General features: G+C 37.0%; 1 protein-coding gene across 16 annotated transcripts in view; it reads right to left on the bottom strand.

Annotated features, from left to right (window-relative positions):
• The window catches only part of dati (zinc finger protein datilografo), a 592,807-nt gene that overhangs the window by 30,292 nt on the left and 536,693 nt on the right, over positions 1-25,822 (bottom strand). For 15 of the 16 annotated variants that reach the window (XM_087349115.1, XM_087349117.1, XM_087349105.1 and 12 more), the window contains one exon: positions 20,480-20,673. In XM_087349115.1, the coding sequence (XP_087205241.1) occupies positions 20,480-20,673 (194 nt within the window). The remainder of the gene's footprint in view (positions 1-20,479; positions 20,674-25,822) is intronic. The other variant, XM_087349116.1, reaches the window with a different exon arrangement.

The raw sequence follows: 25,822 nt of genomic DNA, 5'->3' as shown, positions 1-25,822 counted from the left end.
CCAGATGATGCTGTTTTCTCCTATTCAATTACAATGTAGCTTGCCTATGTTAACTCTTTTACGTGAACAATAAGTGGCTATTTCACGAAAGTAACTAACCACATACGTCTACCTGTTTTTCTATCTTCCCCCTTCCCCCTTCACCCTGTCAATTTACTGTAGATTCCTTAAGCGCATTCCAGTACAGAGCAGAAATCTTGACTAGTTATTCAACCAGGGAATTTGTTGGGTCTTTCCTTCCAACAAGTAAGATTTTATAGCGAGTTGAATTCTAAGGTGTTCTTTAACACATATCTAGTTTAAATTAGTCATAAAATGTTCTACTTTACACTTCAACACTATGATAATGACAGACCAGCTTCATGTTTTACGAAGACGATGTGTGGAATAGTAAAGTGAATACAATAATAAATAACCTTAATTATATTGTTACTGAAACAGCTGTTTCTTGCGCACTTAACTGCTTGCGACAATTTCTGTATCTTGGACATTGTGTACACATACGTAAGTATTATTAATTTTACGAAATTATTTTTAAAAAAATAGTCCGTAGATAACCATGTCCACGGAGCAGTCTTTCCTGAGAAGCTAATAGTTGCTCAACTGTTCATGAAGCAGTGTTTCATGACATTTTCTTGAAGGTTTGAAAAGTATACGTTTATGTGTTAGTTCGATGTACCTAACCAATCAACTAACTAATTATATGTTATTGAATCAAACTAAAATTTGACAGTTGTTAACCCGTTCATGAAACTCAAAGATACATAAATGAGTTCAAAAACTCTGGCATTAGATCCTACCAAGGGACTGATGAATTCTGTACCTCCTTCACATACTGCATTTCTGATCATTTTAATATTATCCTCCCATCTAAGGCATTACTCTCCCTAAAAATTTTCCAACTAAAATAATGCACCCATTTCTCATTTTGCCCACATATGATTTTATCTGTCTTTACGAAATCACATAAACAGCATCTGGTTAAACGTTACAAATTACAAAGCTCCTCATTATATCGATAATTTTCTCAACTTATCACGCCGAAAAAATCTGTCCACGTACGACGCCTTCTTTGTGAATTTGTGTTATATTAATACATTATACGGTGATTGGTTTTCCTCCTTGCACTCTACAAGAAATCAGAGGACCACACCTTGTCGGCTGTCCGCGACTAATTTATTCATCACATCCGACCAAACGACCGAGCTAGCTGTACGGCAGAGCTCGTGATTTGCGATGGGGAAATATCCAGTTCGAATCTCTGTCGGTTTAGCAACTATGACGGCTGAGGACTTACCCGGTGGACACAACTTCAGGTGGCACGTGTTACCTGTAATGCATCCTTACTTTCAAGTGTTCGATCGGTAGGTAAGAGAAATATTGTGACATTTTGTTGCTGTAAAGAGAGTAGCTACAAAGAAAACCAACAAGACTCTTCAATAGGAAGGAAACATCTGAATAAAAGACCAAGATGAAAAAGAAGATGCCGACAAAGAAAGAGCTTTAACAAAGCATAGAAAGAATCGAGGTATGAAAGGAAGGGAGTCCACGAAAATGCAATGATCGAGAAAAATGAATTGGACGAAAAAGACATAAGGCTAACGATAATAAAATGGTTTCGAATTTCTGAAATACGATGCAAACAGTAAGATAATGGTCTCTTACAGGAATACTTAGCAGCTACGTAAGGTCATGTGACGCCAAGACGCAAGACGTTCTGATGGTGACAGAGAATTTTGAACCGCATATGTTGAGCCACTCCAGGCTCCGTCCGCTATTACCCCTAGAACGTTCCTCAGGCACTCTCTGGTTCAAAATCATTGTTAAATAAGACTGGAAGTATTTACACCAACAGAATCTGCAGATTTAAAAATCTACTAAGATTTCTTACTCATAATTAGAAGTTTACGTATAATTTATTGTAAACAAAACCAATCAACACTGATCACACTACTGTATCAAAAATAAAATTGAAAGAGTTTATAACCCTCTCCGTTGTGCGTTCATTTCACGCTGTTAGCGAGAAGGCTGTCCACGAAGTTGTGTGATTCGTTTTGTGGTCACTGATCTCGGCTTTAAGTCCACTTGAGTCATTGTTACTCGCATACAGCTGCGCTGTTAATGAATTCTTTCTCCCCCCCTCCCCCCTCATTTCACCGCGAAGCTCTCTCCTCTTTTTTGTATCTGATTGTATGATTTTCAGCTTTCAATACAAACGACACCGTCACCCACAATGTAAGTTACATTTTTCACACTCTTTTAATTTATTATGAGTAAAAAATTTCTGCTCGAAACACCTGGTATTTCCTTTTACTTAAAAATTCGCAAAGGGGTGATTTTTCATACCGCGTTGCTTGTAGCCAGTGAACACCGTGTATGAGGAGAACTGAAGGCATTCGATGAACAGAAGCTTATATAAATGAGAATTCGTACAGAAAACAAAATGGTTTGAAAGATTTGTAATTGTGGGAATACAGAGAGAATGACTAGAAAAGATAATATTAAAGAAGAAAGTTTAAAAAAATTACGAATGGAATGGAACAGAGAACCAGGAAGATAAAAGTATAAATGTAAGGAATATGTAGGCACTGTTTTCAGTATTAATTTCGTCATATTAAAGCAAGAAATGAGTGCTTCAGCATAACTTTGCAATATCTGAAACAGAATCGGAAATAAGTAGTGTTTCATGGACAGAATCTCATTTATAATGTAACTCACGAAATGATGGCACTTATATTTTGTTAAAGGAACTAGTACTTTGATTCTCAAGGACCAGTTTGAGTCATTAATATGAAAGCAGTTAGATATTGTATAAATGTTTAGCAGAGAGATTATAAAACGCGAAAGGCGTGTCACTGTTAAAAATTAAGACGGTGCTTATAACACTCAAATAACACAGGAGCACTCTGTATAATATAGATTTACGTCATTAAGATATATAGTTACGTAAGCCAATCGCAATTATAATGAAATAAAAAAGGCACACAGTCTAATGAGGATGTTTGTAATAAGTTTTTTTATATTGTAAAATTCAATAACATTTTCTAGGACCATAAGCAGTGCCAAGCGTTTGAAAGGAACCAAAGCTTCGGGAATAATCTTCATCTTCACCACCAGGGATAAATTATGGGTCCCGAAACGTCGGTTTTACCACATGACGAAGCTGACGGCCAGAGAGTATTATATTGAGTTTGGCCCTCGTAAAACTTCAAGTCATATATTTTTACGTGTATCTTAAATGAAGGAGAAATAATGATCACAGATAAAATGATAATTATTGAAAACAAGGGCAAACGTTACTTGGAAGGTCTAATCCGTTCGTTATAGCATCAGGACATTAAAATAACAAGACCATGGTATTAGTCTATATTTTATAAAAACCAAGGTTTTCTCCACAGGTTTCTCCCAAATAGGGTTACATTTTTGGCCGTGATTCTTTCAGGCAAATACTAGAAAACCATCTTAAAACCATAGGATTTGATGTTTTCACGGCGGTGAGTCTGAAGATGGCTGTCTTCTTAAATCAGGACACAAATTTCTTCTTCACATTCTCCCAAATTTATCTTTTACAAACAACTTCTTACATTCAACTTTATGTAACTTAAACAGTTGAGACCGCGTCTTAAAATAAATAAAAAGTAATAATTACAAGAGGAAGACAAATGTAAAAAATTAAATAAATCAATTTTCAGACCGGTTAAAAAAAATGTATAAGCCGCCATTTTATATCTATAGGAGAAGACATTTCGCGAACAAAAAAGATCCCTTTGGTCTCCTTACCCCACGGGTCGCATTTTTTTTCCTCATAGCTCCACCCATATTTTTTCGCTGGCAAATTACCTCTCAGGGTTGGCACGTCTCCCCCTTGTACATTGAGGGCACAGACGCGTGGGGTAGAAAATGGTCCTTTGTCATTTCTTTCATCCAAACTTGTTGATCAGCACATGCTGATATGAAATGGCAGTCATAAATTTTGCAGCAGACATGTTGATTATCATCAATTGCCCAGGTTAGTCTGTGTCGCTAAAGATATGTGAACTCTTAAGGCTTCGTTATATACATAAAAAAAACTAAAATAGCTCAGAAAATCAAAATATTACTAAATATTGCGAGAAACAGAGATTGTAGATTATAAGTAAAGGCTGGTAAAAAAATATAATTCCATTACAAATCTATAGGGTGAGAAATAATATGGAGACAAAGACGCTGTGAACAGGGTTTTGAGATCTGTACAGATATTAAACTATTTAATAGGCAAAGCCAAGACTAAGAAGGAATAATGTGGATACATTTAAGGCCTACTCGGTTGGTAGCATACCGAAATCGAACAGTGAACATCTTACAATAACTTCACTATTTCGTAGTTTCCATCAGTCACTAAACATAACTGCATGAATCAGACCTTCAAAGGAATACGTCAACATTCATAATAACCTTTTTTAACATTTATAGCTGATAAATCGTAATTAATTAACGAAACTTTAGATGGTGAACAGGAATGAATTTGTGAGGAGGATTATATCATCCTAAGGACTTTCGGGACGACATATAGAAAAGCATTGATGTCCTGGGAAATAGTCTAACCCAAGAACACATCTTATACTGCAGCTTAAGAATTATGCGCGCCTTAGACTACACCGACCACTAGAACCGATTTTATTCCATACTTAGAACTATCACGAGCATTTTTAAGATAATACGCCTATTAGTTTTCTAAGTATAGTCTAAAACTGTGTTCAGGGTAGAAATGAAGAGAATAATAATAATTAAAAATAACAGGATAAAAAGGTGAATTGGCCTGGTCTTCATTTTCACCTTCTTGATGAGAAAATATTTTCCCCTACAAAACAAAGTTTTCGTTCATTTCAGCACCGGTAGATGTCAGTAGCGGATAGACTGTCGCTTCTCTTCAGATTGTCAATTATTATATCCCTAGCTTTGCTACAACAAATGCTAATGAGCTCTTGATGAGATGAAACAGGGTGTTTGTGAAGGTCTGACAGACAGCAAATAATGTGTATATTCATAATTTCATTTCCATATATTCAAACCATAATGCCCCTCCCGATCTAATCAAGAAACTGATGACGAAAATGAAGAACGGACATGTTAGTGAAAGAACACGCCATCTAACCTAACCTAACCTAACGTAATAAAGCCTAACCTAACCCAAACGAACATAACCTAAAAATGGCTGGTTTGTTTGTCAACAGCTTCCAACTTCGGGAGTCTGACAACTAAAAGTTATATTTACGTACTACGTTTTTATTTATCTATACAATAAATTAAATAATCGAGGTATCCATTGAGTTATTCAGAAAATTATTCACTTATTTACTTTGTTATGTTACTCAGTGATCCAGTTAAGAAAAGGGTGACGAAAATATTAAGTAGCGAGGCTGCAACATTTATTCCTTTGTTTAAAGTAAAGCGATGAGAAAATCAAACACACACAATACAAAAAGCACATACGGGATTCGAAACCGGAACTGGAGGAAGGAAAATACTATCATGCTTTGCGGAATCAGGTTAAGTGTGACCGGAACAAACATCAGTCGAATGAAAACCTGGGCAGCAACATGTCTGAGCAAAAGAACAAGATTTTAATTTTCATTATCGTTTCTTTTCTGAGTGAACTTCCCCAGTCCTCTTATTCTCCTTTGTTTTTGTATTTAAAATGAAATCGATGATGCGTCATCCCATGAGGGTTGTAAAAATAAGGGACATGATAAAAGGGTAAGAAGAAAAAAGGGGTAAGAATACTAGTGATGCTTTTTGTATTGGATACAGTCTCATTCAAAGTAGTTGTGCACTATATTAATAACTGTCAAAAATATCAAGTTTATACACGCAAGAAATCTAGTCTTTCTTCAACTTAGAATAGCAAAGAACGCCTTGGGGGGGGGGGGAGGCAAGGCTGTGTCAAATTGTACCATCACCGGTACATTATGTAAGCTAATATTATTTTAGCCCATAGTGATCTGGTATTTTATGTAGTCCAGTCCAAATGACTACACACCATGAACAATTAAATTTTAAGAATAACGCATTATTCTGAACAGGATTTTGAATCTTCGCATTCTCTCAAAAATGGGGAGATTCATGATCAGTAGCACGTACTATCAACTTATCAAGATTAGCTGCTTCATAAAGTTGCTTAGTTGATTGGTTAGTTGCTTGCATAGTTCGTTAGTTAATTATAAATTCTTGTTTGTATAAGACTCCCAACGAATTGGTTCCCCATCCAAAATTCTTATCACATATCTAGAACAGTTATTATTTCAGAAAAATAACACTGAAGAACAAGTTCGAAATAATCTCTGTTGAAAATCTGAACATTGATGGCAACTAAGACTTGTCTTTTAAAAGAAATGTAACATAAAAGCGATGCTGAAGACAGCATAAATTTGGTTACCATGACAACAGCTGCCTAACACAGCATGACCTTGGATACAGAGGTAACAACTGCTTGCACTCGGTTACTATGACAACAGCTGTTTAAGATAGCATGACTTTCGTTACTATGGTAACAGTGGATGCCAGAACTGGCACTATGCTGAAGGCAGTACCGACGTTCATACATATTAAATTCCAACACTGCGTGTGAAATTTGTCTCATATACGCAAAATCAGAACAGACATAAAGAAATAGGGCATATTTTAGTATATCACAGACGATTCGACACAGAAACAATTAGGCTACAAATAAATTTGTAGAAAGTAAAAAAAAAGGGATTAATTAAATTTTGTCTTGTCATTAAACATGAAACCATCCGAAATTCGTATTTTCCTTGAAGAAGCTGTAACGTATTCGATTTCAGGGCCTTCGTTTTATAATTTATAATGTATACAATTATTTTGTGAGAGAAACAGACAGTCAAATGGTTTAATTTTGAAAGTACGTAGGTACACTGATTTGTATTCACAATGGCCAGTGTTAGTACAATCATCTGTTACGATCTAACGAAAAACAAGGACAGTTTACACTATCCGGTCGAACTTAGTAGTTAGAGTCATTAATCGCTCCTATTTTGAGTTTGAATTGGTATTCACAACCAAAAAATTTAACACACCAGTTTCATTCACATTCTTTAAAACACAATTTACATTTGAGGTCTGGCCTTAAATACGACCCTGTCAGATACATTCGCAGGATATTAGATCGGGCTTAATCTAGAAGTTACTGGTGTTTTTCTATCTCGAAGTACTACCGTGTGTCATTGTATGCAAGTCACGTCAGTAAACTTCTGCTAGGCTACACGGTGCCCATCCCAGAAGACAGCCAACTTGATATTTTCTTCAAAATTAAACAATTATTTTTGACATTAAGGAAAGGGCACAGATCAAGGACGTTTAATAAGAGGGCATCTTCATACTCGCAGCCACAAGAACCTAAAATCTCACCTGCAGAAATTAATTCTACAGAAACTAACACTCAACGTAAAGGCTGAATCTAACACGATGTCACGCATATAACTGACAAAATGTCAGAAATCAATAACAACTGGCTGATTTGTAAGAGTTGACACAAAAATATCGAGGTTTACCGTAGGAGAGGGGTATTACCCTCCCTATCCCCAACATCCGTAATGAATGCAAAACCCTATACATCACGTGAAATGGAAACCAAACTGATCACCTCTGAAATTGAACTCGTGCATACCACAGGCCATTAAATGCAATGCTTACTGCAGTTACAAGAAAAATACAGAGTTCTACGCGTAACAGCGATGAAAATTCGGAATTAAGCTTTATGGTAGCTGTGCACAGAATGTGAACTAGGATGTACATAACCAGAACTTTATTACACATTTTTTCCACAAAATATAAACGAGTAAACGCATAATGCCTTTTTATTTACATCAAACGCCTATCAAAAATAGAAACACTTTAAGTTACGTAGCCCAAATTGTTTCTTTCCTCGGGTAAAGAATAGCTTTCCGTTGTATCTGGGGTCCAATAACCCTACCGAGACTATTTTTGGAAACTGATAATCATAACACTCCTTAAAATTTACATTGCCATAGTTTATTGTCAAATTTGTATTGTATTTAAATAAACACAAATTAATATAAAGTTAAATATTATTTCAAATGTTTTCATACAACGGCTTTTATCCGATACAGTTTTGGCTGGAAAACGTACGTTTCGGGGCAGGCTTTTAAAATCTAACAGCATTTCTATCACTTGTACGTAAAGCAGCAGACGAGATAATAATTACGAATTATACTCAGATCCTTAGGAAAAGAGAAAATAAATGAGCTTGTAGTAACTAGTATCAATTTAACAAAAACGTTTGCGGGCCTGGTTACAAGTAGTCTCGGGCCGGATGTGGTCCGCGGGCCGCCAGTTAATACACGCTACTAGTTCATTTTGGTCCGTATTAAAACATATACTTAACACGTTTTTAAACGAAGCTCAAATTGAATTTCGTCGGTTTTCTTAAAACCTGAACATTCTATGACATATTGTATGTGATGATAGTTGATTCACTGTAAAATACTATCTTGGACATTGTCCAGTGTCAGAGGTGTATACAATTCATAATTAGCACACTCGCCTTGTATTCAAGTGATCCCAACTTCGGTTCCACTAATATCAAACTAAATAATCAGTTAATATAATAACCAGGCACATGCAAAATGGGAGTACGGCCAACTACCGAAACGTCATGATATGAAACATACACCAGTCAACAGACAATGCTCAATGGCTATATTAGTTATTGACCGGAATAATATTGGCTTTTCAACAATAAATTTCTAATATCCACAATAAATTAGCACCAAGGTCAGTCAGGCATTTATAAAATATGTAAGAACCATATAAGAAACGTTATTAATTATAAACTAATCAGAAGGGACCAAAAAACTTAAAAATTCGATCAATAATTGTGAAATAATAATATTTCAATGAAGCATTAAAATATTATCAAGTTATCTTAAAGATGACGAAGCGATACTTACTGTGAAATTACTAGTACCTTCGAAAGGTTCTCTTAACATTAGTAAAAAATAATTGTAAATTATGGCTGGTCTCAGCACGACAACTTAAAAGCACCTAAGGGGAATGGATGTAAATTTTTACGTATTGTTAACCTCGGCACTCAACTCAGCGGTCGGCAACACACTGGGACTGTTTTACCCACGGGAAAAGAACACGTGATGCCCGCCTTTTGGGAGGCTGGTTGGACCTCATATTCGGTCGGAGCATCATTAGTACTACCTAAATAATTAAGCAGTGCTGAACACAATATGTTACAAAACGCGGAAGATCACTGGAATCTATATCTTGATTCCAATTAGGTGTCAGAGTATGATTTTAAATGATGAGAGAAGCGATTATGTAAAGTTTTTGGCAATGGTTGATTTTTTATAGAAACAGTATGTTGGGCACTGTCCATTTTCTAAGGTCACGTTACGTATTCTATACAGGCAACTCCCGAAACGTCACGTAGGCTGTATTAGACAATGGACGATGTCGAAGATATTGTTGAAAGAAGAGTTTGAGGTTTACTTAAAATACGAATAATGGAGGAAAAACACTAAAACTTCATTCAGCAGAAAATCAGACACGTCATTGTAACAGACCGGAAGGTAATTATGTGGTTTCCTACTACTGTTGGCGTATGCTACGGTTCGGACACACATGATTAAATCAAGAAAGGCATGAAGAAATTTGGTGCAGACATCTCTTAAATAGACCAACAAGCAGATGAACTCGTCATCTCGAAGAGATGTGCACAATATTTGTAATATTCTCTACACAGCCGATTGCTATAGGCTTACGTAACGTGAGGTTCCGTGTAAACTCCCATTTCTGCAATAAATAAAATAAATCATACGTCACACACTAAGGGTGGAGCAAATCCCGAGGTTATGAAAAATTGCGGGTAAGACGGGAAGTGGTTGTTGCTGGGATAAAATGGGATAGAACGGGGGATGAAGATGCGAAAACATAAAGAAGGGGAAAATAAAAAGTGGCCCATTCTTTTCCTTGCATCATCTTTTCGGACGGGAATAAAAAAATATCTTCTTACCCTTTTTAGCTATTAACACTAATTCATCTTTCAGATAGATAGGGATCATCCTTCCACCCTCTACCACCCTCGAAAACCAACCCTTTACTACCTTTTCAACCCCTCTCCTTAAACCGTCTGGTAATCTCCGATAATTTGATTGGGATCCTTCGTCATGGAATCTACACTCTGGCTGCACTAAATTTGATCGCTCGTTCTGATATTCATGTGTTTCATAAGGCACCACAGACGGGTAAGGGTAACATAAGCTTACTCCTAGGATCCTTTTCAAAACACAGCGTCACAATCTCTAATGCTGTTAATAATTCTTACTTCGTAGTTATGTTCTAAATTTACATTTTTCGATAAAATGTTGTACAGAAGATACATTATACAAACACAAAAATTGCTGAATGGTATCTTTTATTATGTCGAGATACATGTATTTCTTGCCTCAATATTTAAATATAAACGCCACAATTTCATTCACGAAATTTTTTTAAACTATTTGGTTCTGAGTACAGTATCGCAAAAAGGGCTAATAACGCCTTTAAGGGAATATCTTTTCTTATCAAATCATCTTTCCAGTTTTTTGAGTCATTATTTTAATCCCAACTTTCTGTTTCAAAAATAAAAATTCATCAAGAAGAAATATTTCCAGACTAATCCTTTTGAGGTTTCGGGGGTTAGTAGTAACGTTGGAAGAAGGGGTTGAACTGTGAAGTAGTTTTCAAGAGGCTTATGGCGATTTTCCCCTTATCCCCTAATTCTCTTCTTCTCTTTCGCGTCTTTGCATCAACCCCTTATGGTGCCCATCAAACAGCTACATCAGACTGTAAACAGAACTGTAGGTCCAAATGCGTACCTTTCTGTCTCAGATGTGACACGGTTGGTCGTATTATTATTATTTTATTTAGTGTTCTGTGTGACGATAGGTCCATATGAACAGGATCCTTCCATCCTTTTCTCGGACTGGGACCTGTTCATATACGTTCTTGGCAGATGATCCAGAAGTGGTTTGCCATTGCCTTCTTCTGTGTGTAAATGGATTAATTGTTGGGATGCCACGGAGGAAAACTCCGTGTTGCCTAGACCACGGCCTTGCCCAACAAAAGTTATAAATTCGGGCACCGCCGGGAATCGAACCCGAGACCCCAGGTTGGTCGTAACGAAAATAAAAGTGTTGGTGTCTTGAAGAACAAGTGAATAAGCTGAACGCTACCGTTTCAAATCAGTTAAGATCCGAAGAGTGAGACTTTATATATGCTGTATTACCGAATTAACTAGAAACATTTATCAGTGCGTGCTTAGAGGTGTATTGCTGTAATAAAACTGCACTGGACTCGCAGTAGCTGAAGGCCACGTCTATACTAATAGTTCTTTACCTATACATTTTTATCGAACTATGCACTAGTTTTCAAAGAAATTACTTTAATTATCTAGCTAACCAATTAACCGACGGACTGACCAGAAATTTGGGGTTCTGACGGCGATAAAGATGTAGATGTTGGTATTATAAGTTAAAATTCCACCCGTTGTCTAGGTTATAACGCGTGTACCCCTATTTATACGCCCCTTATACACAATCCCGGTGCCATATACGTTCATGAAGACGGTTTCAATTACAAAGGCATTTTCGTATTAAACAGCGCAAGAATTGTATAAAATCACTGACAGATATTTTAATCTACGATTCAGTATGAGGGTTTAAGACATGGATTTATGCCTCAACACATAAAACATACCAAGCGGTATTTTTTAAATTACTCGACAAGCAGCCTCTTGCTTCAATCCCGTACATTTTTCACAATTTCGCATTATTTTTTCGCACCCTCGACATTCCCTTTAATTCGAGTATCCAAAGGGGCCTTACCATACCATTAGCTCGTCAGGAGCAACCCTCTTACCCCCCGCGGCGCATCAAGCGATTCATATATTTCTTTCGTAATGAGAAAAATCCTGCCGCCCAAGTTGCGGTTAAATCTAGAAGAAGAAAAAAAAAAGGTGGGAGAAAGTGTGGAGGGAGAGAACAAGGACCAGGAATTTTGAAGCGGCATTTGACACGTCTGAATAGATAACTGTCACGATATCATAAACGCTAGATAACATTTGAGGTTTTCACGGAGGTGAGTACGAAGACGTTTACCAGCGTTCCAGAGGTCGCTCGCTGATAAACGTCTACCAGACTACACGGCGCTACAACCCAGGAAACAAGCATCTGTATACTTAGTTGGTAAACAAACTCCCTGGGTTTATAAAACCCGAATGTTCGCAAAAGCTCGTGATTGGGGCCATCTGATAGACCAGTTCCTTTCAATCCATACATCCATATTGCATTTCTCTAAGACAAATCCAATATTTTCTCCTATCAATTTCCATGTGTCCGAAGTGATTTTATTTATTTATTTAGTGTTCTGTCTGACGACAGGTCCATATGAACAGGATCCTTCCATCCTTTTCTCGGACTGGGACCTGTTCATATACGTTCTTGGCAGATGATCCAGAAGTGGTTTGCCATTGCCTTCTTCTGTGTGTGAATGGAGTAATTGTTGGGATGCCACGGAGGAAAACTCCGTGTTGCCTAGACCACGGCCTTGCCCAACACAAGTTATAAATCCGGGCACCGCCGGGAATCGAACCCGAGACCCCAGGATTACAAGGCCAGCGTTAGAAAACTGCTAATGATACCCTTTCTTAGGGTTTCTGTCTCGGAATCAAAGTTTTCTCTTGAGCTCAGCCGCAAGTGGCTGTAATGTCGTATGGTGTGCTCACTATTTAATTACGTGGTCAGACAGTCATGGGAAGATCTCAATAAAACAACAGATGTGACATCCGAGGTCCTGGTTTCGTGACAACCGAAACAAATTTCCTTTCTCAAAGTTCACTTCTTTCCCGCTGCTGCCGACAAGACAGAATTTTTTAACAGCGCAAGTCACTGCTCCTTTGTTTTCGTCTCACCTCATATCTTTCCCCATTCTATATAGCTCGTACGTCATTTGTCTTTTTTGTACATCTTGCATTTATTTCATTTTTCTTTGACCATGATTTCTTTTAATCACATTCATCTGTTCTTTTCTTTTTTTTAAAAGTGAATGTTTTATTCTTCAACTCTTTTTGTTTCTTTTCTCTCTTTCTCTCTCCTGCTGTTGTTGTTCTTTATCGAGAATCTTTTTTAATGTATTCCTTTTTTCTCTCTCTCTCCACCCGCACTAAACAACAATGGCACCCCCCCCCCTAACACGCACACTGTGCCCATTCAGATCCCATAGAAATCTTTCCAGCAGATGGGCGGCCGAAGGCAATATCAAAAGGGTCATGTCTGGACTATAATTATACCAAGCTTTTTTTCCCTTGTATTTTATTTCTTAAGGGGTGTGGAAACATGTGGTTACTTTGAGGTGTTTTACGATGTAAGGGGCGAGTTCCGTATAAGCTTCATTCTCTTTTCCTTCTTAGCAATTCAATGCCTGTACCGGCCTCAAAATTCTCTTAAACATCTCTAGTTAGTTTTTATCTTAAACTTCGCAAAGTCTAACACAAAAGACAAGAGTTTCACAGGTTTTCTCACAAGCGACCTTTCGTACATAAAAATGGTGTTTTGATATAAAACATAGGGCTTATTAAATTATATATTTTTATTAAAATTCTGCGAGTGGCCTTCCTGTACATTTAGGAAATTTGAAACCGCAGAAAGAAAACATAAGGACCAATGACATAAGGCGGAAGTGTGTTTGGCCAGTGATAAATTAACAAATATCAAATATCTGAAGAAACCACCGGAAGGCTACACTACAGAAAACGTATGCAGGTTTAAAATCGCCAAGAAAGTACTTTGCAAACACGTTAGTTCCATCGGAAAATATATTTCCATTCTTGCCTGCTCTTATCAGAATTAGACTTACAGACATTTATGGAGTTAAAAATAATTAAAAGGAGGCTGTTGGCTTAGGGGGTTGGGGGGAGATTTCTGATTCTTCTTAGTTAAGACAAGTAGTTGTTCATTTCCAGTTTAAAATGTCGCGTCCCGAGGTCTGCCACTAATTAGTTCGCCAGAAAGCCGCCACCGACTCATAATCATCACGGTAGTCGTCGTCATGATGGCGACAAATTTGTACGTCAAACACAATTTTTTTATGATTATGAACAATTAAACGGAGATTAATTAATTGCTATTTTTACGGTATAATAAAGTGGAATAAAATAAAATGGCTTACATGGTTTAAACTGCTGGGAATCAAACCACGCTCTTAAATCCCAAAAACAGTGATAATACACTACAATAACACAATACATAAAACAAAGTAACGACTTAATAAAGCTGTCCGGCGCGAGAGATGAGTTCGGTGAATCCGCGTTAAACAAACTCGGTAATGTATGGGAACAACGAGCATAAGGGAAAGCGGTCGTGTAAAGTCAAAATATATAAGAAATAAAGTCATAAATATACTTTAATGATATTTATAAAAAAAAAACACGTAACATAACAAGGTTTTATTGAAAAGTTAAGCTTTAACGGAAAGTTAGACTTTAAAATACAATAATAAAATGTCAATTCAGAAGTTTCTGCGTTGATTCCATCGCGCAAATTATCTAGAATCTTTATTTTATCGTCAAATGTCATAACCTTGCAACTTTTCTTAGACAACGCGGCAGCCGCTTAGGCCAAACTGTGGCCACCGGTTACATGCAGTTCGTGAGACAAAGAGGGGGTGAAATCGTTAGGGGATGACAACTGAGCTGAATATTTACATATCAACTTGGTTACACAAATACGTACGTGAAAGCCGAAACGTCTTTAGCGTCTTTGGCAACTTTTCACATTCGGAAAATAATTGTTTGCATTTATTTTCAACCGTATAATCGAATCCGATTTGGCAAATCCTCAACTTTTCAGAATTGCTTGCTACCTCCATCATCAGAGCATATGAATGACTTATCGCCCAGATAATGGAGGCAGCAAGAACCTCTGAAACGTCTGTAAACTTCTAGGAGACTTTTAGGCTCAGCAACTCAGAAGACAGCGCTCCTCATTGAGAATTAGATCCTTTTAATAATTTATATCGTGTATAATTTCATAAGTTGTACAAAAGAAAAGAAGAATTTTCTTCTTTCAGTATTTATTACTGGTACATATTACCTGAGCACATAAAGTGTTTTGTGAAAAATGTCGTTTAATAACTTAATTTTTATTTGCGTAATATAGTTTTAGTAATACATAAAACACGTTACACTTCACAAACCGAAAGAATTTCACTCATTGGCTTCAGAGTCGCCAAATTTATTACTTTGTTTCGCTCTAATCGAGAAACAAGACCTGGTTATAGTCATTATTTACATTTACGGAACTGATTTGTAAGTTAATTAACGAGTGTATCAACTGGAGAGATTTTTATATTTTAAATACCTGAAGAATATAACGAGTAGAAAGACACGTCTGTGAGGCGTGTGACTCTCATTTGTAAGACACCGATTCCAATACCAGTTAGGAACCAAACATCTAGTCTGTCTTACAAAATATCTCGAGTATATTTTTAAATTGGTCAAGATAGCATAACCCCCTGCCCTCATAATTAACATACTCTAACCACTCCTCTAGATCTCATTAGACACTACATAATCTCATCAGTTGATTCGATGTCTTGAAATAACCGTACAGTAAATAGATAACGTGATGAATTTGAGGGACACGATAAAAAGTCATTACATATCAAATATTTTCCCAAATAAATTAAAAAAATTACGATAAATATCATGAAGAATCAGACCTTAGCTCCCCTAGCATACAAACTATTCTAAATCATGAAGAATAGTTGCACTTCTTCGATGGAGGATCAAATCACCGCAAGGCTTTAAATATCTCAGCATAACAGGAAGACGGGAATAGACGCTTGTACCAATAACGAGATTTGGCCTTGCAAACAAATAAAACGTGTCTTACGCTGCGTGGCCACAGGGGTCGAATTTTTGTTGACATTACTCAACTGTCTATCAATGACTTTTTTTTGCAACCGAGATAACTTGTTAAGAAACAACGAATACATATATTCAGAGCAACTACTGAATACAATAATATAATAGCCATTTCCTGTCAACTGAATCCAACAATTTATTAATTTTCAAACGGCAGAAGTTACAAGTTATATTTTTTATCTAAAAGTGATCACGCAAAAAGTTAATTTCACCCTGAAATCTAAGGATATTTTAAACATCTTTATTTTTTTTTCGTTTCTTGAACGTAGAATAGCATTTAAATGATCGTGACCGCTTTTAACATTCCATAGAATTAAGAGGCCCCAAGGATGTAATTTTGTGGAAGTCTCATGTGCCAGATCCGGTGTTATAAAAGGGATTTTGGGGTTAGAAGAAAGGGATTGGGGGTTGGATCTTAAAGGTGTGGGGAAGGCAGGTAATGGGATCATCTTACAACCGCTACTTTATTTGCACATCGATTGCTCAAAAACAACAATTTGGCTTCCAAGCTTTCTTTCTTCTCTCATTACAACCATTAACATATTTCATTCTTCTACACATAGAATCTCATACCAACATAGGAGCTACTATAACAATTTTAGGCTGGCCTACTGTCATCAGCTGACATTCTACATGTCTAAGCCTGTGTCAAGACCATGATCCAGCCAAGTCAGTGACCTTACGTAACATTTCGTAACAAAATTGTTTTTTATGGTGAGGAATTGTCAGTTGGAGGATTGCCCCTTGTCTGCTGTCCGCGACTACTTATTCAGTATACGAATTTGCATCTACGGACCATATTTGGAGGCTTTGTCTGTTCTCGACTAAAGGACCCTCCATGCCGTGACGGAATTATTAACTAAACACGTAATAAATATATGATAATAGAAAAAGAAATATCAGTATTTCTGATAACATCTGCCACTGGATACGATCCTGAACCAATTAAACGAACATCCCACCCTCATAACCCATTTTCAAATCATGCACCTTAATGATGTTAACCTTCCATCTCTTTCCTGATCTTTCATGTGGTCGTCTTCCTACAGATTTCTGAGCCAAAACTGTGTACGTCTTCCCACACAAACAATCGATCATCGTCCTGACAATTCTAACCGACGTTACAATCTAATGGGACCACTCTGTCTATTCTACCCTCAAAAATATTCCGTACATTAGGTCAATGGAGGAAAAACCTGTTTAATGCAAGTAATCAGTACATTTCCAGGCATTTGAAAACCTTTCAGATCTTGCCAAAAAATACATTTATTCTGAAGGGAGTTTTATTTCAGGAAGCTCAAATGAAGATGAACCAATTTCTTAGCTGTCAGAAAGTATACGGTTTACAAATCCAACCACGACTTGGTGCTCCAGCCGGCATCTGTAGTCTACACTTGGCTTTCAAATTCAAGGTAGGATACACGTGGGTTACTTGACTGAGAGATAAATAATAATAACGAAAAGGAACAGAGAAGCGGAGAGCATGGGAGACGGACGGAGATGAAAGTAGTATAAAAAGTTGATGCTGAAGCAGATGTTCTCCTCAAGGATCATGGCTGCCGTAATCGTTAATGAAAATCTGGCCCCGAATCGAAACTAACCTCCTCCCCCCGCCTCCTACACACCTACATAATTTTTTTGTAGCCAGAGAATCCTTTATCCCGTCATTACTACCAGCAACCCTTTCGTTATTACTTTCTCAAGGGTAGATATAGGTCACATATACAGACAACATTTGGGGAACGAAGTTTTCGTTGGTCTAAGCGACTATGAAATAAATGAATCAGTTGCGGTCTTCGGAGTACTGATTAAACTTACCGTCACACTAAGGAAAAGGAAAGTCGGATACCATATGCATGGCAGTTCTCGTTTGATTCGTTCTGCATAAATGACGTTCATGGTGAAGACGGTCATCTTTAGATTAGCATTATCGTAAAGGAACGTGTTTAGAAAATGTACGTAGGCCTTGGAGCCTATCTATCCAGTCTTGCATGTCAAGGAAATGTATCTCGTACAGCTTAACAAATGTTAAAATAAAAAAAGAAAGATAAGTAAATATACTGGCAACATAACAGCACGCAGGAAATGACCATGTGTCATAACACCTCAGCCACACATGTCCATGGACCAGGGCTGCAATAAAAAAGTACTGCACACACACACAATGCACACACAATTTCCGCAGTTAAAAAACTTCCTAAAAATCGTAAAAGTCTTTAAAAATAGTGCCATGTTATCGTTACATTTGTTCGAAAAAATAAATAACACGGTCTTCTGATCAAATGAGAGAAACAGACTGCATCCCATGTTGATAGTTCTAAGCACGGGTTTGGAACCATAAGTCAAGGTCTTTTTTAGGGTTCGAAAGGAATTTATTCGTTCCAGTCCCCTCATTTAACCGAAGTTATCAATATCCTTGTGGCACATATCTTCCGTCTTAACTAGTGAGAAGTTTCCTGCTTTTATAGAGCTCAATAATTCATCACCACTTTCCTAAAACCCCGCCAATGGATCCTACCCTAAACCCCTTTAATTCAATACGTAATCCGGTACTCTATTTACAAACCGTGCAAAATTATCCACACACTGCTTTGCCGATTTTTAAGATTTAGAATCGGATGATATGTTAGAAAGAGATCGGCAGTGCATGTAGCATGAGGATGCTAAGAAATGCGTGCACAATCTTTGATTGAAACCCTGACGGAAATAGACGACTCGGAAGATCTAGACATAGTTGGGAGGATAATATTAAAATGAATCTTAAGGAAATAGATGGGCTGAACATCTAGCTCAAGTTAGGGACTGCTGACTATCTCTAATTTAGAGTCGGGGACATTTTTGAGTAGAGTGACTATTAGCTTCTCAGTGACTTTAAAATATGAAGTTATTGGTGACATATTTTACACTATGTTCTAAATGAAAACAATATTCAGGTTAGTTAAAAATGTTAACCTGATACAGTCCCATATCAGTATCTGTAAAATAAACATATGAACGATAGTAGTAATAATACATCAATCAATTCTCTATGTGCCATTAAGACCATAAAAATAAGGATAAGAACAATATTAGCTGTAATAATATCTTAATCAAAATATCTCTGAGACTATTATTGTCAGAACTATTACGCCATGCATTTATATTTACGTGGTCAGAATCTCCGTCGTGATAATAATATTATTACCAACAGAACATGATATTCACTAAATAATTCCCGTATAGATATCACTTATTTTGCTTCAGAGAATTAATGTTCGATACGTTTCGCGGTCAGAACACTAGCCTTGTAAGCCTGGGGTCCCGGGTTCAATTCCCGGTGGTGCTCAAATTTATAACTTGTGTTGGGTAAGGCCGTGGTCTAGGCATCACGGAGTTTTCTTCCGGGGGCTTCCCCGGTTTCTCCGTGGCATCCCAACAATTACTCCACTCACACACAGAAGAAGGCAATGGCAAACCACTTCTGGATCATCTGCCAAGAACGTATATGAACAGGTCCCAGTCCGAGAAAAGGATGGAAGGATCCTGTTCATATGGACCTGTCGTCAGACAGAACACTACAAATAAAAAATAAACGTTTCGCGTAAGGGATCAGAAATGTCTCCCCTGAAGTAGGCGATTATAGAGCAATACGTAGTTGAACCTTCTATATATCCCGACAGAAGCCAATAGTCACAAACGATTGTTCTTGAATCTCTGGCTAATAAATAGAACTGTACTAACGCATGTTCAACTGGTATTTATATTTATCACCACATAACCATTCGCCTTGGTTAGAGTACAGGTTTAATACTCTGCGAAGTACATAACGCAAGTTTTTATGTAATAAATGCGGTGTTTTATTTGCATCAGCTGTTTTACTAAAATTATTACATAATATTATTCATAAAGCAAGGCCTAATATCTTTTTTACAATTTGACTTTAAAATTTTAAGTTACCTGTAGTTGGATATAAGTTAATTTATATAACTTAAACATTAAGGTGACAACTATTGAATCAGTCCTTACCAAAATAGAAAAAAAGTACTTATTTATAATTATAATTATTTATACTTCTCATAATATCTACAAACGAAGAGTTTAATATCATTGATTTCTTTGTCATAACAACGTGACCTGGATGAATGGTAAACCCTGTTCACTTGCCTAAGCCCTGAGCATTAAAACATTTTTTCACATTTAATTCAATAATAAGTCCGCAATGTATGTTGGACACTTTTAAAATTTCGTATAAACAAAAGGCACAAAATTCTTTTATCGTGTGATCCTGAAACATACTTTGCTGCCTAATAATCAAACAAGTGAAAAAAAACTAAGGACTTCTTTTATTACGCACCTGACTGTTGCCGTCCGCGAAAATGCAGTCTCACGATAAAAAGGACACATACATACCTTTGGTAAGGGCTGATTTAGGAATTGTCGGGGTAAATTCAGCAACTACCCCCATGCTCTCCGTCCCCGTTAGGATGAAAGTAAACAATGAAAATGACTTACGGTCCCTACCTTGGACGTGTGAGTCCTCAGGCTCGACTCCGTTGCAAATCCTTTTCCGCAGATGTTACAGTGGAAAGGTCTGTTCTTCGCGCGCTCTACCTGCGCGTCGTGATTGCGCAGATGCTGTTGCAGATTGCTAAGTTGGATGAAGGCGCGACCACACTCTGGCAAATGACATTTGTACGGCCTCTCGCCTGCAACGACAAATGACAAAGTTATTAGAACATACACAATGGTCGGTTTCATAGGCCGTAGTCTTATGAAATAGAATTTGAGACTTTCGCGGCGAGTACAATCAATAAAATCTTCTCGGGCAATCAGCCGTGGTTTACTACGTTAACCAGTTAACGCGGCTGATTGCCCGAGAAGATTTTATTCTTAGTGTTATGAACTTCACAACCTTCTCAATGCTACCAACGATGTATATTGCTTCGAAACCAGCCATTAACCTATTTTATAACTTCAAAGTGAGATAATATTAAACCTAATTAAAAGAAACATACACTGAAATCTCTTGTCTCTTAGGTTAATTACTTATACGTCACCATAAAGACATAAAATAATTTTCTCAGCATGGGAGTAGGAGAAGAACGTTGTTTTCTGTAACGCAACTTTTAAAAAGTAGAATTGTCCTACTCTAAAACGGAGGACAAAGTTTAAATAAAGCGGTATGATGAATACATCAATCTCATTTTTCAAATATAGATTATGTATCAGATATTGATTCCTGGAGACTGCAAACAAAGAAATAGCAATAACCGCGCAGCGCGGTGTGGGGAGGGAAGTAGACGTAATAACCCCCTGATGTATATTTCTTTATTAAAATCTCACGATTTAATTGAATATCTTTTATATTGAATAATATAACATCTGTTGATGAAATTTAAAAGAACGGGACGAGAGAAAAAAATAATAAACACTCGCAGATTTAAAAATTAAATTCCGATTATATTTCTAATCGATATATGTGTGTAAATAGAAAGTTGGAAATGACGTAACGTCAATAAATAATTATAGTGCACACGAAATGACAAAGTCCATGTATTATTGGGACGTAATGCAAAAATGTTACATACCACTCACCACTTTGGTGGTGTATTTTACGGTTCCGAGGGACTGCATCTTAAAATTTTAAATAAATACCACAATTAGATTTAAGGTTTCCACGGCAGTGACAATAATGACGATGGTTTATTTCTGTGATTTGTCGCCATGTTCACTGGTGGGTAGATTCCAACGTTTCAGAGAAACATACTGTCTCCATCTTCAGAGCTGAAGATGGGGAGAGTATTTTGGCATACATCGACCAGTCAACATAGCACTAGAACCCAGAATAACATAATAAATATCATATAACGTCTGTGCTCTAATTAATAAAATATTTTTTGATAGAAATTTTCCCTAAAACGAAACGCCTAACTTATCTAGAACTTTATTTTCAAATTTATCATATTTTAATTTATTTACCCGCAATCCACGTCCTTTGAGAAAGTAAGTATCGTTACACGACGTGTATTTAAAAAGAAGATGAGCATTTAATGTCAGAACCAAAAATGCAGAAGTCTGCTTTGCCTACAGCAGGACGCTGTCATGTAAGCACCCCGACCCTTGGCGAATCCAGCAAAACAATTACCGATGCAAATAAGATGGACAAAACAAAAGAACTAAAAAACACACCCTTTGGCCACAAAACAAAAAGATTTTTAGAAAAAGCACCATGAAGAATACAATATAATAATTCATTACATTGTCCATTAAACAATGCACTGGCGTCCATCTGTATGTCCGTTCAGCCTGTCCGAACACTTCATGTTCTCTGTCCTTGTTGTGTTCGCTGAAATTTTTCAGCTTTATGAAGGGCTGTGGGTGGGGAATAGAAAGGGTGTTCATTATTTAAAATGGCAGTTGCAGCTGTGTTTAGTTCATTCTTTAGTCGCCAAGCCACGCACCCCATGGTGACGTCACACTTATTAATATCGTGTGTGTCCACACAAGATAATGTGTGAGAGAAGCACTTGATAGTGTTAGAACGACATATGGAACTGATGGTCTCTTCTGTCAAAGCATGGTAACTATGTGTACCACTCACTTCAATAAACACCTTATCATTTACCCACGGATCGTATTTAAGAGTTTCTCATAATTATTAGAATAAACAGATTATTTTCCTAAACAGCATTTTACCAAGTGATCTTCGTAATGGAGACGCTTTGCAATTTCTTTGGTCGTAAAAACTATTTTTTAATGATATTCAGACGAGCATCATAATGGAAAGTGTTAATATAAAGAGTAGAAATAAACTCAAATTCGAAGCGAAGATGTTTCCTAGACAATCAACATCTTCATGTTAAATCTCAGATAATTTTTAAGAAAACTGATAACTGATTAATTTGAACATTACGTGGATTCGTCTATAATAACACATTTAACAAGTATCTAATATAAAATTGTTAAATGTGTTTATTTATTCTGTATAATATTCATATTTGGTGATCATTTGAATCTGAACAGCTCAACCAATATAGCCACCGGACACGTGAGCTTCATTCTTAGCGGGTGCATCATGGAGTTCAAATCTGCTCTGGGGCCCACTAGCGTGCTTTCGAATGAGCAGACATACACGAGGATCTGTCCTTTGGGAGAAATCTGAGGGTTTCGGTAAACAATTCGCTTCTCTAGAATGCACAGATTAAGAATGCATGAAGAATTACATCATTTTCACCATACATTATCACGGGTAACGTCAAGCGAAGGGAAATCTTCTTATTTTTATTTACATTCTTTACACTGGAATAGTTATAACTCGGAAAATTCTGAAATCATTGTAAAATCATTCGTCTGGAATTTTATATAACAAATAAACATAGGTCTTATGTTACATAATAAATTCCTACTTCGGTAATGGACGTATTATCTGCATAGTTGCATAACTCGGAAAAAAAATTACGATTTCTGAACAATTACATAACTTGCGCACTTAATAAAAAATACAGCACGAGTAGGGACAAAAAAATATCAGTTTATCTCCTGTAAACAAGCTCGAAAAATATATTCTGTACCGGAATACACAAAATATCTTCATGTTCTTTGCAGCGTGCATTTAGAGGTATTAAATCAGCCTTGTCCGACAGTTCCCACTTTGGTCACCAGATCGCATAACCCCAACAAGTTTTATAATTGCTCGTAGAATATTCAAGACTGCGATTCTGAAGTCGTCCAGAATGGCACAACCTCCATATTAAATTTCATCCAAATACATCCAATATTTCTCGAGTTGAGGATACAACGCGTTTTTGCTATGCACTTCGTGCAAAGAACGCATAATGCTAACCGAGGAATTTTTAGAGTTTGTGATTAAAAAATATTATTTAAACCATACAGAAAGCTGTATTTATTCCGCTTTCTATGAAGTCGGCTGCAGATAAGTAACATGAATAAAAGAGCAGCTTGGCTCGTTAATCAAGCAATCATACACATTTCTTGAAGTTATTTTATATATCGACCTTGATTCATTATTACTTGCTGTGAAAGGTGAGCAGCTTTTTTATCCTCACCGTCCTCCAAAGCGTTGCATTGATAAAGTGCAATAAGTTCCCGCCATTCCTGACCTTCCCAGCTTAAAGCTCCTCATCATACGTACACACGACCTATCGATCGTAAAACACTGGAACTTCCGATCTGAATTTCTTTGGTGAGAAGGCGGATGTCAGGACGCGTGATCTTTTAGGTGGATACTAACTTTTCGGACAGAAAATACCACCGCCATCTTCAGGGTGAAGTAACGTGAGATATCAAAGACATGATTCCGGTTTAATAACAATGGGAAGTCCGTGATGACCTAAGTAGGTCTCTCAGATTGGCAAGGGAAAAAACGTTTTTCTGGAAGAAAAAAAAATTGGCTTCTGAACACGGGATTAGAAACAAAACGATAAGTAATTGAACCAGAAGGTGGGGGGGATAAGGTACACAGACTTATGTACGTGAGCCTAATTGTGTGCTACCACATGCCAATATAGCTAATAAAAGGTACATTTTCCTTACGATAACGCAATTTTTCATCATCAATATAAATGAAGAAAAAATGAGATGGTTAAACCTACACAAAAGTTGAAATATTCCAACACGAAACAAATCTCATTTCGAAGTTTGAAAAGAAACGGAGTTTCTGACATAAAACGCAATAAAATGGTCTCCACGTCAAAAGGTTGATAGGCCGCAATAGGGTGGTGGGCTCTTCAAGAGAGTTAGGGGTTGAGGGGTTTGTCTACCCCCTTTTAAAAGAGAATTTAAAAAAAAAACGAGACAACACATATAATTTGTTATTAACATGGAAATGTCATCGAAAACAGACGACATTCGTGATCAGAAAAGAATGGTTACTTAATGTGACGTCATTAATATGCATCTCAGGATCACCAGGCTAAGCGACGAGGTGATGCCAACGATACGCAACTCCAGGATCACCGCGCGATGACATAAGATGACGTCACTGTTACGTAACCTAGTATCACCACGAGAAGTAACAAAGACCAAGATGTCTTCTCTTTTGTGCCCTTCTCCACTTGCTTTCTCAAATCTCCTTTTATTTATTTTTTCTGATTCTTCGTTTGTTTTATTGTTTCGCCCCTCAATGATGTCGTAGTGTTGCCAAGAACTACAACAGACTCGAGAAGAATATGTTAAGGGCTATAGTTAACTTCGCTTATTACCGGTAGACATTCATTTTCCGAAAAAAGAAACCCTGAAACAGACTAAATCGAATACATTTTATTATCATGCAGTCTCCTAATATTAAATACAACGCCAGTGCCTAAATACCATAAGATCGGTTCCTGGCGAGGCTAGCATATCCAATCAGTTCGATAACTTGAATGCCAATAGCAGTGAAGGAACATGTTTTGACTAAACATTGCGTAAGCCTTTGTAAAATGCATTACCTAACTCCCAGAATAAGACGAAGTAGCATGCTGTTGTTTGAAAATGCAAGTTAATAAAAGACGTTCTTAAAGCGAAAAAGAGAAACGTTTTTGACATAAAAACCGACAGCTGGGTAGCGAGAGAGAGAGAGAGAGAGAGAGTCAAGGTGTCCTGGGATGACCGTACTGAGGTCAACTATATAGAGCTTAATCCACCCACAATGACCCCCCCTCTCCCCAATATCATTATAAAAATACCTGTGTACCCTATAATCAACTGTTACAAAGCACAAGGCACCATATGATTATCGGACGAGAATCTTTCAGCATTCCGTCACATACACACAGACTCGCAGACCTTCCTATCAGTCGGCTTAGTTCAGTATCGTCTCACACGTGTAAACAAGTGTTGGTCATATTCCATTTG

This window comes from Zootermopsis nevadensis, unplaced genomic scaffold (assembly GCF_977971745.1).
Source record: "Zootermopsis nevadensis isolate Lab colony 2312 unplaced genomic scaffold, Znev_1.0 Znev_ptg000015l, whole genome shotgun sequence".
NCBI classification, from domain to species: domain Eukaryota; kingdom Metazoa; phylum Arthropoda; class Insecta; order Blattodea; family Termopsidae; genus Zootermopsis; species Zootermopsis nevadensis.
Note: the sequence above shows the minus strand (reverse complement) of the source record. Positions and strands in the feature narration are given on the sequence as shown.